Source organism: Xenia sp. Carnegie-2017, unplaced genomic scaffold, assembly GCF_021976095.1.
Source record: "Xenia sp. Carnegie-2017 unplaced genomic scaffold, XeniaSp_v1 HiC_scaffold_19, whole genome shotgun sequence".
Taxonomy (NCBI): Eukaryota; Metazoa; Cnidaria; class Anthozoa; order Malacalcyonacea; family Xeniidae; genus Xenia; species Xenia sp. Carnegie-2017.
Window position 1 is genome coordinate 1,979,030 of NW_025813481.1, and position 19,453 is coordinate 1,998,482.

Here is a 19,453-nt window from a genome sequence, read left to right on the forward strand (position 1 = left end):
CTGTATTTGCTTGGGTAAAGCTCTTTGAATCGGAATTGTGTCAAATTCAATTTTTTGTCCGGACACTGTCTCTAAGATTTCCTTATCAGAGGTGAGTGTTTCCCATGCACTTAAAAAATTTGATATGCTGCCAGCCTGATAGGTCTCCAAGCTTTTATTCAAATACGCTATTAGCGTGGGTACAAAAGAAGAATACTGGTTGACCTGTAAAGTCTTAAATTTTCTTAAAAATTCAGTGTTTTCTACTTGCGATCGTTCATTGTGTCCGATCGTTTCTTCCCGAATTGGTTCCTTTTCGACCGATAGGGGGTGTTGCCCTGATGACGGGATAAAAAATAGCGCCATTGTCGTTTCCCTTGTTTGGAATGTTGCTGCCAAATGGTGTTAGAAGAGCTTGTTGTCGCGTTGCCAATTTTGTTGGATGTGCGAATGTGATTAATTTGGGTTTGCAATTCATCTCCAAACAAATATTTCGTAATGGGAACATGCGATGCGCATAAAGTACTAAATTTTCGATGGAGATTGGGACGTATAGCGTCACGTCGTTGTTGAGACAATTCAAAACTTACATGTCCCAGAATCGCTATGATATCAGCGTTCATACGAACAAGATTATCAATATTCAGTTCGCTGCTGTTATTGCGGCCAACCAACAGATCATTGGTGGTTTGTGCTGCTATATGACCGACATTCGTCAGGGCTGATTGAATTGCACTCAATTGTAAATCACGCCCTCTAGCTGTGCGGTCTAATTTTCCCCAAATTTCGGGGTTTACCTTAGGTACAATAAGGCGATCGCAGTTCTTAGGCCTAAAATATTTAGCCTGTTTTTCCTTCAATTGCTCGTCGCTCAGCTTATTCAGCCAACGCTGGTTGATAATTGAGGCGAGCTTCTCGTTGACGATTGGTGAAGTTTTCTCAGTTTCGTCTTAAGTCTGCGAAATCTCTTCCAGCAACGGGTCCACTGCTAGTTGTTCTACTTCAGAATTGCGCTTGGTCGAAGGTTGTTTGTTTTTGTGCCAACAAGACTTCACAATCTGCCTCATGCCCTGATTCAGGGATTAAAGCACTTGCTTTCCTCTTACGAGTAGATTTTACTGTAGAGGATACTGACGTTTGCTGCATTTACCTGAGTGATTCACTCATTGCAGTCATTGCTTCACTCATCCTACAAAGGGCGGTTTCCACATTCAAATTCTTTGATGGGACTTGCACTTCTTCGCTTTCTTCCATCATGTCATCTTGTTCATCGTGTTCAGCAAAACCTAGAAGTGCTGCTTTATTTCCGACATCATCTCTTTTCGTATACTCTTCACTTGTAGAAGCCATAATTCAAAAAATTTGTAGTATAGTGTGGAAAGGAACTTTTTGTAACTGATCACTGTGAAATCTACGCTCGAAATGATCTTGATATCGCGCGCTCTATCTCACATGACTTCCTAGTGACGCAAGCAGTGACGAAATAGAATTAATTATTTGTGCGGGTTCCCTTTTTTACGAATTACGGTGGCTCACAAGGGCCACCACACAAAATAAAAATATTAATACACACACAAAATAAAAATACACACACGAAATACATTATACACGCACAATATAAAAATACACACACAAAATAAAAATACACACACGAAATACATTATACACGCACAATATAAAAATACACACACAAAATAAAAATACACACACAAAATATGATTGCGGGCGCTTGCAGTGTCGGATGGTCTGACTATCATATTATCAGTTTGTAATCAGATATGTGTAATTCACTAATTGTGATTTTAACATGTGGTCGACTTGTCGTCGTATTTAACTGTTTTATTTGCGAAACATTCAAAAGCAAGCTCTTGCATAATCCTGGCATAATTATGTTTTGTGCCAACTGTGGTGCACAATCACTTGACGAAGCTTCTTTTTGTCACAAATGCGGTGTGCGTTTGGGAAGATTAACTTCTTTGCCAAAATGTTCTGAAGCGTCTCTTCAAGCAGTTGCCCTTCGAGCTCTGCAAGTCCGTTAACTTCAACTTCAAGTACCCCAAAGCTGTTTATAACTGGTACATGACAGGCTAGAGCAATAATGTCCTTTCAAAGGACAACACATTAACCTTAATTTTAACCAGAATACGGGGAGCAATATCGTAAGCAACTTTGAAATAATTGATCACAGTGAAATCAGTGAATTTTGTTATGTACTCTGGAAGTTGGAACCATTAGAACTTTGAAAACAAAAGCGATCAATTACGAGCAATTCCGAGTAAGCCGACACTGCAAGCGCCCGCAATCATATTTTGTGTGTGTATTTTTATTTTGCGTGTGTATTTTTCTTTTGTGTGTGTATAATGTATTTTGCGTGTGTATTTTTATTTTGTGTGTGTATAATGTATTTTGTGTGTGTATTTTTATTTTGTGTGTGTATTAATATTTTTATTTTGTGTGGTGGCCCTTGTGAGCCACCGTAAGGAATACCTGTACAATCAAAAACTTGAACATAGAACATAAGAAGTGCAATAAAATGAAAAATGTCAAACATAAGATGCGAAAGTTTATTTTCAATAATTTTGACACAGTGAACTCTATAACAACTTGAACAATACAAATTTGAACATAGAACATGTGAAGTCCAATAAAATGAAAAATGTCAAACTTAAAATGCGAAAGTTGATTTTGAATGATTTTGGCATGCACTTTAACGCCATAACGCGCGCGTACGTACAGTAGGGGGATTTAGTGGTTTGTAGGTGGTAGGGGAAACCTACAGGGAAAACTGTAAATTGTAGGGTGATCGTAGGGAGAAAAGAAAATCGTTTAAATATGAGCCTCATTTTTGCCCAAAATACTCTTTTCTTCCTGTGTTCTCACCATTTAGCAAGTAATTGTAACAGAATCTTTCTTTTGGCGCATTTTGTGACCATATATGGCAATAGAAGATCAGTGTGTCATTTGCGCCACCTGCATGTCATTACTTCCTATGCCAAATTCAAACTTTGTCGTCTAGATGTTCTTAGTTTTCGATAAACCTTTTTTTGTATGCATTTTTTAAGAACTGACTAAAAAATTCAATGGTCCGACCCGACGTAGGTATATAATATGTTGTTGTGTAGGGGAAAAGTAGTGGAAAAAAGGAAAATCGTAGTAGGGGGAAGTAGGGGGAAAATAAAGTTTTTTAGGTGAAATGTGCATACACAGAGTGGCAGCATTGAATAGCCCCTTTGCAGTGGCGTCACGCACGCTTTAGCAACTGTTGCTGGGGGGCATCTGGAGGACAACACATGTGCACGCTTTATATGTTAATATGGCTGGTAACGTAAAGTCAGCGCTTTTTAGGTCAAAAAAAGGTTTTTTGCCTGGATATATAGAAAATATTCAGTGTGAGGATAATAAAGGGTGTTACAAAATGAAATTAGGACATTGCAATGGAGATGATCCGTACAAAATACCAAAAAATCAATAGCTCGACGATATCGATCTGTGGCCTGCTGTCAGCTACATTCATGTTGGCATGTATTTATTATTTTCGGTCAGTCCGCACACGAAAGAGCAGTTAAAAAACTATAAGAGTCTTGATAGTTACTAAAATTTTGTGAATGGATGGGTGCGTAAAGTGTTGGTGAAAAAATATGACGATCATTGCTTGCTTATTGCTAAAATTAATGCTTCTCAGCTGTCACTAAAAACATTGCACATTGGCTGCACTCGTACTCTAATGAGACTGAATTCCTTGTTTCTTTTTTCACTACACCAGGTTAATCACTCTCAAAGAATGTCGGAGAAGCGATTTACTCCTTGGGTTGTTTGCGAAAAGAACGGCAAAGTTTTAACAGCGCACTGCGATTGTATGGCAGGAAAAAGTGAAAGCTGCTCTCACGTCGCTTCACTTCTGTGGGCTGTTGAAGTTGGTGCACGAAAACGAGATTCTTTAACTGTGACTGATAAGAAGGCATACTGGGTCCTTCCAAGTGCTGTCAAGGCTGTGCCATACAGAATATCAATTAGTAAATATAAGAAATGCGAAGGCAAAGTGCAAAGAAATCCAATTCCTGCCCCATCATCGTGAGAATTGGATGAATATTTTAAAACTATTAGTTCTTCCTCATCAAAACCAGCAATACTTTCTTTAATACATTCATATTCTGATTGTTATGTACCTCAAGCTTTGCACTCTGACTTGCCACCAGTCATGAGTGATCTTTGTTATCCCACACTGTTAGACAAATCACTTGAAACTTTGCTGGAATTATCAGAGTCGAAACTGGACTACCAGTTTCGACTCTGAAACTGGAGCTACACCACTGATATGTATATTAGACTGGATAACGTATCTCTCTGGATAATGTATTTGGAGCTACACCACGTATCTCTCTGGATAATGTATTTGGAGCTACATTACTGATATGTATATTAGACTGGATAACGTATCTCTTGCGAAAATTGAAGCCGAAAAATCGTTCATTTGATACTGGCTTCATGGGGGGTATCAGTCCCACTTTACTATACTTTTGTATTACAAAGTCACAGTTTTCGCGTTTTTATTTCTTTTACAAACTTCTGATTAGGGCAAAATATTTATGACATGTAGAGGAAAACCGGTAGAGAGTTTTAACCCAGAAGATATGTTTTTTTGGCTTTGTAACGACTGAAAAATAAAATGGCAAGTTGTATTGAAAAGTTGAAGGTTGAAAATTTGAAAGTTGAAGGTGACGAGAGCAATTTCAGCCGTGCGAGGCATTTTTAGAAGATGAATACTTAAATTACAAATTTACAACAAAGTAAGAACAAAGGTATTCACATCTTCAACATATTCATCGATATGGAAGTTGTTCACATAGGAACTGATTAAAAACTTTGCTTCGCTTTATGGCAACAGAGGTACTTTAATTCGCATATTTTGATGATGTACATCTCGTAAAGTTTGATGATACCGTTTTCAACGTACTATTGCTCATTAAAATGTCTTTCTGATTATTTTTCTTTGTCGATTTGTTTAGTTTCTTCTCTGATATAATAAAGACGTAATTTTAAATTATTATGATATTAGCGATGTGAATAACAAAGTGTTGTTAAATAAGTAAATTTGTAGCAATCTTCCATAAACATTGCAAATGAAATTTTGGTAGCAGTAGTAGGATTCTTTAATATTTCTATATTTTTTAAGAAGCAGCAGCATCATATAATCTCCAGTTTGTTTCGAAACAATGCAGGTCGACCTTGTACAATCTCAATTTTCTGCCATAATAAAGCCAAGAAAACAAACTTTTTAGGATTAAATATCTTTGCCGGTTGTTCTGTTCCTTTCACAAAATTTTCCTCGAATCAAAAGTTTGTAGAACGAATAAAAACGCAAAAACTGTCATTTTGTAATACAAAGTAGAGTAATGTGAAGCCGATACCCCCCACGAAGCTCATATGAGCCAACTTCCGGCTTCAATTATCTTACTATATTTTATACATGGTGCGCTATTCAGTGTAATATACATATCAGTGAGCTACACTGGCTGACCACCATAAGAAACACAAAATGTAAACGACGACAAATCTTGTGTATTTACGAAAAGAAATCAAGTTCATACAGCACACAACCAGCAGCTATGCGGCTCTTGAAAGAAGGGAATGGTAGCATGGATAATCGCGATTATGAAACGGCTATTGAACATTACAAAAAATGTTTGAATTCTACCGACGAAAATAGCCTGAAAACGATAGCATATTTTGGTCTTGGTAATGCTTACACACTCTGTGATAAAGAGGAGGAAGCAATAAACTGCTTTAATGATTGCTTGAATCTTTCTTCTGAACTGGAAATTAAATATTTTCAACATCAAATATACCTCGGGTTGGGGAGTATCCATTGTACCAGTAAAAGATTGGAGGATGGTATAAAGAAAGATGAAATGGTCTGTCTCTGTCATGTTGCATTGGGAGGATTGAATAAGTTACTTGAAAATTATGAAAAATCCTTGGAGCATTATTGGAAAGGATTCTCTTTTATTGATTGTGAACACCAAGAAGAAGAAATGCAACCTCGACAACGGAAAGAAAATCAACAAGGAAATCAACAAGAGCAAAATAAACGGCGTGAACGACCGCGACGACCAAGAAAAGTTGGTGGTATTAACGTTGGTAAAGATTACTTGAAGAACTTGAAGAACTTGTCAATTGTTACTTCAGCTGGAATTGTCAGTGGAGTTTTGGCTGTTTTATGGGAATTAGCAGAATTGTTTGATAAACTTGAGCAATATGGGGAAGCAGCAGAAATTTATGAAATGTATCTGGGGATTGTCACAGAAGATGAAGATATAGAAAAACAAGAGAACGCTATGGAATATCTGATACAAATATACGACGAAGAAGGACGTGATTTACACAGGGATTCAATGAAAACGAGATTACAAGAATTTCGTGAAAGAAAAAAGAACCAAGGTAGAAAATGCACATGAATTCAGCTTAAGACATAAAATTTTGTTCCTAATTCTTGTTTTCCCTAAGAAATATTTGATGTGGAAAATGCATTCATTTTTCAATGCAAATGCAAAATTTCAAAAGAATTACTTTTCATTTTTTACAAAAAGCAGTTTCAATTGCTGTTGTTCCAATGAAAATTAAAGTATTTCCACAGCTTTAGTAAAAAGTTGGCAATGTGTGTGTCTGTATAAGAGATTTTAAAAGGATTAGCTGATCTGTTTTTCTAATCTGTAGTCATATTGTATTATATTTATTATATTTTTGTTATCAACTATCCTACACTCTTGCTAGAACTGTTTTTTTGAACAGGTGGTTTATGATGTAGTGGTTTGCTTTTACTACTTTTAACAGATTGTACAGTCGCTATCCAATTTCTCATTGTAATAGTTTATCTTTAACTACTTTTATGTATTTTATTATTCCTATTCATTTCTAAATTTGATTTTTTCCCTTCAATTTCAGAATTGCAACTACAAGAATGGAAATATAATGGTCCATCGATAAAACACAAAGAATTATTTTTAAAAATGATTGAGTATAGGCATAATCCTAATGTAAAAGTTGAACTTTTAAACCATGTTCGAGTAATTTTCTCAGATGAATTTTGCATTGGCAAAGGAAGTTATGGAACCCGTGTTTATCTTGGACTAAGCAAGGATGGTTACGGGAAAGCTGTGAAACGAATACTTCAGTACAACTTTATCGATTTTGCAAAGAAAGAAATGAAAGTTTTTGATGAAATTAAAGAAAAGAATTCGAATTATGTGGTGAATTATTCCTACTTTATAAAAGACACTGAAACAGAATGGGTCTATTTGATACTCGACCTATGTGAAGAATCGTTAGAGAGTTTTGTGCATTTTTCTACTGTGGAGGATCTTCAAAATTCTCTTCCCAAAATTCTCAGACACATTTTAACAGGATTAGCTGATCTTCACCGCGAGCCAAATTCCATTCTTCATCGAGATTTGAAGCCTTCCAATGTACTCCGAGATGCACAAGGCAAATTTCTTATAGCTGACTTTGGTATTAGTCGAATTTTAAGTGACTCTAAGACATATTTAAGTGATGCTAATAGGGGAACTCAGTATTGGATTGCTCCTGAATCGTACGTTGTTAATAAAGAGTCATTTGTTAAAGCACGATACAAACCAGAGTCTGATGTAATGGTGGGTGTAAAAATATAACCATTTGCAAATTACTTCCAAATTTTTTAGAAATCTTTTGTTGACACTGTTATGTTTTATATATTTTAGAATGCAGGAATGGTGGCTTATTATGTTGCAACAAAAGGGAAACATCCTTTTGGACCTCTAGAGTATAGACTGAAAAACTTGGGAGATGGAAACCCTGTTGGATTGATGGAAATCAATGATGTTGTACTTAAAGATCTTCTTTCATGGATGCTACAACGACAACCAGAAGACAGGCCATCAGCTAAAGAAGCATTAAAACATCCATATCTGCAATCTGCTGAAGAGAACTTTGATATGCTGTGTGATGTGGTGAATCAATTGGAGATAGAGATATGTGATCCTCTCAACTCAGGTGTCCATAAGCAGTTAAATGATCCAGAAAATTGGATGGACCGTATCGACGGAGAAATTTTTAACAATTTCAATGACTTTGACTCTACATGGTTAGGCTGCTTAAAATTTTTACAAAACGTTCGCGAGCATTGGCAAGATGAACCTCATCCACAACTCCCGCCAAGTGAAGGCAACTATAAAAAGTATTTCCTGCAAGTTTTGCCGGAGCTCCCTCTTCTCGTGCACAAAATCATTAGGTATATCGAAGGGAAATCCACTCCAGGTCTGGAAGAACAATTTGCTAGTAAGTTAACCATTAAAATATTTCTTTTTCGTCAATGATGTAGCTAATCAATCTCTAAAATCTCTAAGTGTAAAAATGCAACCTAGTCAGTCAGCTATTCCCGTTATACAGTGAAGTGTAAATTTTCTGCCTTTGATTTGTCGCGATATGTTTGTTTATCAGTGCATCAAAGATTGTCATGAACAAGCTAACCATTTTAAAAATTTTATCTCCAGCATCCCCTTTGCCGGTATGAAATGGTGAAACGCAATTATATTTTCTTCCCTCAACAAGGCGAAAGTTAATATGAAATATTCATTTGATTCTATCCTTCTTGGTTCTTATGTTTTTAGTACATGGATATATGTGGTTGTTTAGGGCAATGCATTATAAAATGCAGGTATATTACAAATAACATTAAACATTAAAAATTCAATGACTGTGCAACTAATTACGCTTCGGGGATTTAGAAGTTGACGTAATTTAATCCCCTTTAATGCTTATTTTCATAGAACTTTATGTATACATTTATAATACTACGTGAATGCCAGCTTAGAAAATTCTTGCAGATATTTTGGAATATCTGAAAGTTGTCTTATAGGTTATTATCATTCTATCATCATGTCCATCATCATTTGCAATATGTTATGATAGACATGTTATCATCATGTCTATTGTCATTTGCAAGCGTCTCAATTCCTTTTGGATATTTCTTTTTCTGATTATTAATTAAAACATCTAAAATTTGCATGACCAATCCGATTATCATCTGTTATTATTGGTGACTAAATTACTTTGATTTTAGGCTTGAGTAAAACTATAAATAATGTGAAATAAATGAAGAAAGTATTAAAGGGAAAACATGCTATACTAAAAAGTAAAAGTACTGCGTACCATTCGAGGGCGCAACCAAATACCTATGGTTAACTTAATTTTTTGAAGATCCTTTTTTGATTTGGTAAAAATACGCTCAGATTTTTCCTAGTAAGACCATCTTACACAGCAGTCACGACGAAATCAGCATGATCAAGTTTATTTACAAATTATCTGACCTTTTGTCGTAAACAAACAAACATTTATAGCTCCGAAAAATCTGTTAAAAAGTTTAATAGCTAGATGGGAACTTTCTTTTTGTGTGGCGTTTAACAAATAAAAGCTTACATTTGTTGTAATAGTTTTTATTAATATTATCATTCTTAAATGTTTCATATTTACATTGCTTCAGCTTCTGAAGAAAAGAAATCTTTGCTATATCTACTAAATGATAATGGCAGGGATGTTGATATTGGTATAACGTCTTCTACATCAGGACCTTGTAAGTAATGGAATTTTATATGAAAATATTTACACAAACGTAATGTTTCTTGCCTTTTGAAATGTTAAGTACAAACAAGAATGCAATATAACCTTTAAGATTCGTTTATATCTTCCTTATTCACATTCACTTTTGTTAACGGTCGAAAATGTGAGATGTAATGAAGAGTGAAATAACTCAGCAAGTATTCCTTTTATCTTGCTATGATGTATTAACCGTGTAGTGTAATGCATTAATTTCCAGTTTCTTACGAAAAGATGTCTGTGCCATCTCCCATGAGTGACAACGACTATGACGACATTGACAAAACTCCTTCTACAGCAGTACTTGGTAAGAAATTGTATTTTGTTAGCAAACATTTGCACAAATATCTTTACATTCTCTATAAAAGTCAAACACAAACAATTAAGAGTCGTTTATATCATGCGTATCATTCATACGTTTGTAAAGGGTCAGATAAAAGAGTTTTAGAATTTGTCATCATGCTGTAATGTTATTTAATTGCATTGCAAGAAATTAATTTGATTTATCTATTAGATAATAACAGTGAAGTCATCATTGGTGTTTCGCCTTCCACATCAAAACCTGGTAAGCAAAAGAATTTTGTTAGCAAACATTTGCCCAAACATTTCCATGTTTTTCAACGCTAAATACAAACAATAATTTATAACCTAATAAATTAATTTTAAAAGGTATCGTTATATGTAGCCAACTGAAATCTTTTAATTCAAAAATAATGCAAATCTTGTGTATTAAAATCATGTGAAAATTTTAAACTTTGTAAACATAGAAATTTGATCAGTATGTATAGAAAGTGAAAACTGGCTATGATGCTAAAAGTAAATTGTGATCCATCATGATTAACTTGTCAGTTACATGTATACGTTACACGTACACAAATGAACTTAAATAAAATATTGTTGAAAACATCCTTTTAAAACATATTATTTGGTTATTGATAGCCAATAAAAGCCAATAATTCTGGTCCAAAAAAAACAGAAGCTTTTCAGAAGGTAACCTTAAAAACATTAGGCTCTTTAATTCTCCGAACTCTTTTCACCTCGACAGATGCTTTCATCTTTGATTTTTCAATCTCAATGTTTTCGCATTTAAAGGGAAAAGATCCTGACATTAACTTTTCCATTCACAAGAATTTCTAAAGTTAACGAGAGTAAATTAAGTGTGAAAACAAGGTGTTGATAACTTTTATGAGGAACATTCAGTCTAAACGTCCCTCAACGTCCTTTGAACTAAATATCTCTCATCCGTGTGTTTGGGAGCAGGGAAATACGCTGTTAATACAAATAAACTGAAGCAAAGGCAAACATGTTGTTATGTTTTTATGTTATTATTTCGTAGCTAAAAATAAAAGTCAGTTCACCTTAACTGCCAAAGCGGTGTAAGCCTTATTTTCTTAATGTGCGTATAATTAGAAAATTAAATTGTTTCTTGATACATTGATTTATTCCTTTCTAAATAGTCTACTTTACTTTTTATTGAAGACTTGCTGTCTCAACCATGGAAATGTTATGATAAATCAATAATGCACCAGCAAAAGTTCAGAATGATGGAGGAATATGGGCAAGAAAATCCAAGAAAAGTTAAACTCGTAAATGGTGTAAAGTTTATTTGTTCTGAGGAGTTTTTGCTTGGTAAAGGAAGTGATGGAACTCGTGTTTACCTTGGACTCGGAAAAGATGGTTACGGAAAAGCAGTAAAACGATTGCTTCGAGATAACTGTGCGAAGTTGGCCAAACGAGAAAAAGATATTTTGAATGAGTTTAATGCCAAGCGTTCAAATTATATTGTGAATTATTGGTATCTTGAAGAAGAACCAGGCACAGATTATTTGTATTTGATATTAGATTTGTGTGAAGAATCGTTAGAAAGTTTTGTGCAATCTTCTACTTTGCAAGATCTTCAAAAAGAACTTCCTACAATTCTTACGCATATTTTAAAAGGTTTAGCTGATCTTCACAGTGATCCGTGTCCTATTCTTCACAGGGATTTAACACCATCAAACGTTCTTCGAGATGTACAAGGAAATTTTTTAATCGCTGACTTTGGTATAAGTCATATGTTATTATCTGATGAAACTTCGACACATTGGAGCATACAAAGAGGAGCTAAATATTGGATAACTCCAGAGTCATATAACGCATCAGATGATACAATTAATAAAGTTCGTTACAAAAAAGAGTCTGACATTATGGTAAGTTCTTGAAGTAGAACTGGAGGTACAACTACAGCTCAATGTTGTGTTTGCATTTGAATGTTGTATTTGGTAGGGATATCATTATCACTGCCACTGATATCATTATCACTTTTAAATACAATTTTTGTTTACCTCCATTGTACAGTCATATAGTGGCGAAATACAAATTGTACGGTATAAAATATAAAAATATGTATATGTATGATAATAAATTGTTGTTATTGCCTTATTGGTTTTACGATTGTATGTCTCATTTAGATTGCTCTAAAAAAATTGTGGCTACGATTCTTAATTAGAGAACATTATTCTGATTTTTTTGGCCTAAACTTGAATTTTTTGCAACTAACAAACAAATTAACTCCATTATTTATTGAAAATAGAATGCCGGAATGGTGGCTTATTATGTTGCAACAAAGGGGAAACATCCTTTTGGAGCTGAACGGCATTTACTGTACAACTTATTAAATGGAAACCCAGTTGGCTTGGACGAAATCAAGGATGCCACGCTCAAAGACCTTTTATCGTGGATGCTACAGCTAGAACCGGAAGACAGACCATTGGCCAAAAAGGCGTTAAAACACCCTTATCTACAAACCGATGAGGAGAATTTCGATTTTCTGTGTGATGTTGGGAATGAACCAGAAATAAAGAAATCATCTCCACATTCTCTTCCCTCAAATCTTCGTGAGCAGTTGAATCTTTCAATAGATTGGATGGACCGTATCGATCCTGACTTTTTTAATCATTTCAATAAAGTATCCGACTCTACATGGTTAGGTTGCCTAAGATTTTTACGAAACGTTCGCCAGCATTGGCATCATGAATCTCGTCCACAACTGTCATCATGTGTTAAAGATGGAAACTATCAAGAATATTTTCTTCGACTTTTTAAGGAACTGCCTCTTCTAGTTCACAGAACTATAAGATTGAGTGAATGGAAGACAAGACCTGTTCTAAAGAAACGTTTTCCAAGTAAGACACAGAAATAAGTTTTTATTTTCGTTGGCCAAGCTATAAATTAGCGGTTCATGACACTATATTTGTTATTTTCACTCTAGTTGTCCTCTTCATTTATTGTACTTAATGCATGTATGTTTTGAATTCTGTATATTGCCGTTGCAAACATTTTTTAGACAGTGAAGATCCTGTAAAACTTGAAGAAGGCAAGGGAAAGACAAGTGAAGCTGTTATTGATTACCCTGATCTTAACGGTAAATAGCTATGTAACAACAAACTAATGTTGTGTACGTCTTACTTTTCTTAAATATTCTACAAAACAAAAGAGAAAGCTATCAAGATAATGCAGTAAGCCACTTATTTTACTTAATGACTCATCATCCCATCCAGTTGGTTTTTCAAGTACTCCCTCAAAAATATCTAAAAGTTTTTTCATAGATTTTGTGCAATACATTGATTAATCTAGAGCGATAATACCATCTTGTTTCACCAGGGGCAGGAAACTCAAGTTTGTTTGATGTGAGAAAAGCTTTTCTTTTGGGCAAAGCATTGCTTGTAAATGTGCTAAATGCACCTATATTAATGAAAAAGATTTTAACAGGAGAAATTGATGAGGCTGACCGGCATAGGACAAGGTTCAAACTAAGAGCTGCACAATGAACAAAATAGGCAAAAGGATACTCTTGTCGAACCAATGCTTGAACACCATTGATATGGCCAGACATGACAGAAGCACTATCATATGTTTGCAAAACCAATTTTTCTTTTATATTAGAACACTCACCAAGTTTATCTTTGACAACTTGTGATAATGCTGTGGCATTTTTGTTCATACTTACATCCACAAATCCTAATTTCCTCTCAATAATTTCACTTGCTTTGTCAAACCAAGCAATAACACTTAGCTGCTCTTTGGTGGACACATTAGATGCTTCATCAACCTGAATACTCATAAACGTGCAATCATTTATTTCCTTTCTGATTTCATCTTCAATAATTGAATCGAGACAGCTGGTAAGATCATTTTGAATTTCTGGGGAGACTCCAGTAAATCTTCTGTCACCAATTATTTGTATTTTTGTCATTTCACAATCATGACAACGATATCAAATATGCTACAACTTGACAAGTATTTGATGTAGTTCAGAAGACCACAAAAATCTCGAAGGTTCTCATGATTTGTATACAATATTTTTTTCATTATTCATTTACGAAACGCGAGATGCATGTACAAAAACAAATCCTACAATTGTTGTGAAAAAGGCCATCACATGAAAGAAAGCAAAAAACTAATGAGAATAAATGATCTAACATTTCTCTCGTGATCCGTTGAGATAAAATTTGATACATTTTATTTCGTGCAGACTACAAACTTTGATCGAGCAAATCATTACACGACAGTTACGACGCGCACATCTGCATTCATATGTGGCCAACAAATAGCTCGTTCGTCAATAGTTAAAAAAGGCATCCGTCGTAGAAGCCGACAACTGGCAACCACAGTAGACTCGCTTTTATGAAATTTATGTTTTTAAAGTGATTTTCATCATAAAATTGCTTGCTAAATATGCGAAAAACACATACTTTTTCCTCACTCTTTCTCAAGGGGGGAAAGAGAAAGTGTGAGATTTTTGGAAAAGCAGTCAATTTCGGTAAATCTCAGCGGTAATGGAACAAATCCTCCATTTTTTTGGCGTCAGCCGCTAAATAAAGCCCAGTGAACTCAATATTTAAATGTCTAAGATTGACACGCAGTTATGTAAATCAAGATATTTTCCATGATTATTCTAAGAATGCTCCACTAGAGGTGTCTGAGAGTGAGAGATTATTTTTTGCTGCTCTCATCAAGAAATAATCACATAACCTAAAACAATTTTAGTCAACCCAAATATAGAGTAAAATTTTGATATGTTGTCTTATTATCAATTTTCTCAAATGTGGTAAGAAAAAAGTGCGCACGTTACATTTCAACTTTTAATTCTCCTAAACTAAGACAAAAAGGGAAAACTTTACTATGGGATATGCATGAATCAGGACAAAATTTACTTTTTGCATATTCATCTATGTCATCAGCAAACAACATCATCCATACAATTTTATAAATCGCTCAGCTTTAAAGTGACGCATCAAATTTAATAATGGGTAATTTTTAAGATTTCGATGGAGCCCCCGCAATTATTGTCATGGGAGGAGTCTATAGCAAACATATTAGAGAACATATCAGTTATGAATACCTTGAAAAACTGAAAGAATCAGCCAGAGAGGGATATGCAGTCTTAACGGTAAGTAACTCGTTTAAAAATTTCGTCAGAATTTTATTAACTGCATTTAACATTATGATTATTTTTATCACCTCAGAATGGTGGCACTGCTGTTGATGCTGTTGAAAAGGCAGTTAGTATTTTAGAGAGCAGTGACTTATTCATGATAGGTCGTGGATCTCCATTGAACAGTGAAGGAGAAGTTGAATGTGATGCATTGATTATGGATGGACACACTTTAAAAACAGGTTAAAATCCATTTGTGATACTTTAACTTTGAATTTTTTTGATAACAAATAAAACCAGAATGTATTTCCTGCTGCATCTTCATTAGAAATTGGCAAACATGATACATGCTGTTTACATTTTGTACGAAGCAAATCTCATGATATCACTCAAGAATAAACTTGGTACTCTTAAAATTGTGAGTAATCAGTGTAAAAAGCTTTTTAATTCTTTTCTGTTTATTGTAGGTGCTGTAATTTCTGGTCGAAATTTCAAAAATCCAGTTTGTCTTGCTCGAAAAATAATGAAAAAAACACCACATAGTGCTCTTAGTGGTGATGGTGCTCTGAAATTTGCTCAGGATAATGGATTGGATTGGTGCGAACCGAATGAATTGTTAAATGGACAGAGACGTGTTCCACCTAAATATTTCAATGATTTTGTGAGATATTTTATGGAGGAAGGTTCTTTTCCTGCTGATGCGCCTGAAATTAGACCTGAAGAAGTTGACACTTGCGATTGTGCATGTGCTGTTGCGATTGATAGAGATGGCAAGATGGCATGTGCAACGTCAACAGGTAATGACTAAATATTCAGGTCGTTTGTATATAAAAAATGATACATTAATTCAGTTCTACATCGCTATCTGCATGTCATCATATTCATAATTAATCATTATTTTAGGAGGTATTGCCGGCAAACTTAAAGGTTGTGTTAGTGACACTGCATTAGTTGGTTGTGGTGGATATGCAAATGATAAAGGAGCAGCTGCAGCAACTGGTCATGTAGAGAAATTGATAAAATTGAACTTTACAAGAAAAGTTGTAATTGACATGGAAGCAGGAAGTGCCCAAGTAATGCTGCAAATTATTAAAAAATTTTCATTGTTTCGATGTATTGTATTTTATGTACTATTGCCTTTTTTTGTATAAGGTTATGAAACTTATGACGTGGACAAAAATTGTGTGATTTATCATGTCCATTCAATTTTATCAACTGATACGTTGAACTTATTTAATTATATGATTTAGTCAAGTTTTTTTTCATTACTTTTCTTGACACAAATTCAAGTCGCTTTACATTCGAAAGTTTACTGATTTTTCTCACCCCCATGCAAATAGACTTCGTTTTGTTGTAAGGACCATGCCTCAAACTGTTAATCTTTAAGAAATCAACTTATAGATAAAAGAATATCAAACCCAAATTCAGTCATGTTTTTGTTTAAGATAATGTTGCTGTCGATTAATACGTGTACACGGCAGAACATTTGATTGCACTGAACATGCAATCTCAAGCTCTACTCTAAATTAAAAACTTATTTTCCCAACTCTTTTGTCGCTTCTCAAATCTCAACGAAATTCCTTTAACAAACAACCCTCTTTTTTTAACATTTTAAGCCTTAAAAATAGCTTTGTCGATTTCTGACATTTCTACCACAGTGTTCAAAGACTGGTCAACTGCTGTTTTTTTTTGATATCGTAATAAAACACTGTCCAATAAGAAATTTATAAAATTAAACTTCAACAATACAGTTTTAACCAATACTCTTTTTTGTTTTAACTTTTGTTTATTTTTTTCATAAAAGGAAGCTGTACAGGATGCTGTGGATGTGCTTAAAATTGGCAAACTTGACGGACGCGCAGGAGGAATTGCCATTGACAGACATGGAAATATTGGAAAGGCATTTGAAAATGACCTCATGCCTTGGGTTAGCATCAAAAATGATGAAATGAAATTTGGGTTGGAAAGGATGAAGAAGGAAACTATCCTTTTGAAATTATTGAAAACAATGGCGTTGTATAGTTTATGATTTATACATGAATTAATATTCATTCACAATCATGCACTGTTGAACTTTAGCATTTGAAACTAAATATTCACACAAACAAAAATAAACAATACAACAATTATAATCATTTATACACGTACAATAATCGGTTAGTCATATATATTCCTTCATTGTTGAACTAAAATATTTGAAACAATGCATTTTTAATTATTCACATGATACAAGAAAATCACTGTTGATTAAATTTCTTCACTTCAAATATTGTCTGAACAGGAAAGTGTTGTTTTTTTTCTTGTGTTTATGGATCACTCCAGTTTAGCAAAGTTTCTTTAAAAGTCAGTGTTACTCGAGCTCAATAAGTCGATCACCTTCCAATATTTTATCTCCTGGTTAACAGTTCACTTTTTTAATTCGGCCAGATTTCTGAACGCATAAACTATTTTGCATTTTCATAGTTTCAACAACACAAACCTCTTGACCTTCAGCTACTTGAGAAAGTGAAGTTTTTAGAGTATCCTAACCAAGTAATTGCACTACAATTGATTTCAATATTCAAAACTACCTCTTGTCCTGGTTCACATGTAACTGAGATCACTGTGCCTGGCATTGGTGAATCCAAAAATGGCGTCAAATCCTCCTGAAAATGAAAATTTACAAAAAATTTAGAAAAAGAATATTTAACCCTTAAATACTGGGTAATTGATACTATTATTTTTAGTTTAATTCAATAAAAGAGAAAATGTATAAAATTGAAGGTATAAATAGCTTTGTAAACCATAAAATCGATACCTTTGGTTTTTCTTTCATATTTCGTGAGTAATCATTCTGAGTTTCATTCATTACGATGACATCAAACTTACAATGGATGATAAAAGGTTTGAAAATAATAATTAGAACTTTCGCTTAGCAAGACTCGCGTTAAAAAATACCATGAATTAAATTGACAGTTATTATTCAACGTAATATCTTAATTTTGAAAGTCATTCATACCTTTGATCCATAATGTTGAAGTTTGATATTTTGACCATTTCTTGACAAACTCTAAAAATTATTTCATTAGATGTAAACGATAAGTTTACCTGCAAATTAATGCGACAACAAATTACCTGCAAATTAATGCAGCAACAATTTATTGTTGCTTCTACAAGATTTGTTGCAAGGTTAGACGAGGAATGGAATTTCACACAAGTTCCGTCGATATTCATCTGACATTTAAAGAACAAAAACATACATAAGACTAAAAATTTTCCCAAAAAGTGCACAAATAAGCAATTCATTCGTGACATAAATCATGAAATGCACATTGGAAGAAAACGTACCAGATAACTATCGACATTTCGATCAACATTCACTTTGTATATCTCATCATTTACCAGCACAAGAAGCGTCCACTTGCTTTTGTCTGTAGAACCAAAATTATTCCTGATACATGGAAAGTTGTAGGATATGTCAGAATGGTCAAAAATAACTTTTGAAACATAAAATACACGATAAAAGATGAAAGTTGGTTTAAATTATTTTTAGAATTTTATGTTGTTCTTCAAATAAACTATAATGGATACCTTGTATGATTCAAAAAGTGTTTCTGTCTATTTCCACGAAGTATGAACAAATAATAAGCTGTGGCTGTCAATTCGTTCACTTCATCTCTGTTCAGCTGTTTTCCTGAAAAAAGTAAAACATACCTTTTTTTATGGCGAACGTATTGTTCACAGTGAGCTCAATATTTGAATAACTGGAATGATAATTTAAGCCAAAAATTGAAACCTAAAAAATATTTGTCCTCGTCATTCGTCTCACTCGTGTTTCTCGCGTGTTTATAAACAATTTGTATTTTTTCGGATCCTAGATCTTAAGTTTGACCTCAGGTGATTTCATTTCACTAGTCAGTTTTATCTTCACGAAGAAAATCTTTTGAATTATATTTATTTCAATTCTGCATCATCCTCAGTGCAAAAGTATTGTTACGTCGATCTGCTCTTATGCTGCGGTTTTTCTTTAAAACATATCAAAGTCTTTAAGGATGTTCAATTATTGATATCGAGATGACAACCATTTAGTATTTCAAGCACTATCAAATCGATTAAAATGGCAATCGCTCTGCAAAAAGTAAAAATGCGAGTTATAGACTCAATATTTTTTATGAAACTGGTATTCAAGTTTCCAATTTCTTCTGAAAAACAGATCTTTAAATCCACTGAAATGACAAAAAAAAGACAAACACTTTCTGACACCAATTGATAATTTACCTTCCGATGTATAAAAAATTTTTGCTTGAATATTTTCTCGTCATATTTTCTTATTGTATTGTCTTTTTAGCATACATTGTAATTTTCAGTTGGCTTTTCCTCGTTACAAGTTGTAAGCTACAACGAACTCACTGTAGTAAAGTTTTAGCTGAAAAAAATAACCTTTTACGA

At 34.0% G+C, this 19,453-nt stretch overlaps 2 protein-coding genes across 2 annotated transcripts in view; one reads left to right on the forward strand and one right to left on the reverse strand.

Annotated features, from left to right (window-relative positions):
- Positions 1 to 17,292, forward strand: part of LOC124438520 — a 116,783-nt gene extending 99,491 nt beyond the window's left edge. The window contains exons 18-30 of the mRNA XM_046988686.1: positions 7,600 to 7,628; positions 7,716 to 8,292; positions 9,497 to 9,586; positions 9,830 to 9,916; positions 10,124 to 10,174; positions 11,089 to 11,798; positions 12,182 to 12,773; positions 12,935 to 13,012; positions 14,913 to 15,040; positions 15,117 to 15,267; positions 15,493 to 15,822; positions 15,929 to 16,098; positions 16,830 to 17,292. Of these exons, the coding sequence (XP_046844642.1) occupies positions 7,600 to 7,628; positions 7,716 to 8,292; positions 9,497 to 9,586; positions 9,830 to 9,916; positions 10,124 to 10,174; positions 11,089 to 11,798; positions 12,182 to 12,773; positions 12,935 to 13,012; positions 14,913 to 15,040; positions 15,117 to 15,267; positions 15,493 to 15,822; positions 15,929 to 16,098; positions 16,830 to 17,054 (3,218 nt within the window). The 3' untranslated portion in view covers positions 17,055 to 17,292. The remainder of the gene's footprint in view (positions 1 to 7,599; positions 7,629 to 7,715; positions 8,293 to 9,496; positions 9,587 to 9,829; positions 9,917 to 10,123; positions 10,175 to 11,088; positions 11,799 to 12,181; positions 12,774 to 12,934; positions 13,013 to 14,912; positions 15,041 to 15,116; positions 15,268 to 15,492; positions 15,823 to 15,928; positions 16,099 to 16,829) is intronic.
- A 94-nt stretch (positions 17,293 to 17,386) lies between these two features.
- On the reverse strand, positions 17,387 to 17,951 carry LOC124438541 (propionyl-CoA carboxylase alpha chain, mitochondrial-like). Its single transcript, XM_046988714.1, has 3 exons — positions 17,823 to 17,951; positions 17,592 to 17,670; positions 17,387 to 17,518 (listed from the first exon to the last, which is right to left on the reverse strand). The coding sequence occupies exons 1-3, from the start codon at positions 17,871 to 17,873 to the stop codon at positions 17,424 to 17,426; spliced, it is 225 nt and encodes a 74-aa protein (XP_046844670.1). The 5' UTR covers positions 17,874 to 17,951; the 3' UTR covers positions 17,387 to 17,423.
- Positions 17,952 to 19,453: the final 1,502 nt, after the last annotated feature.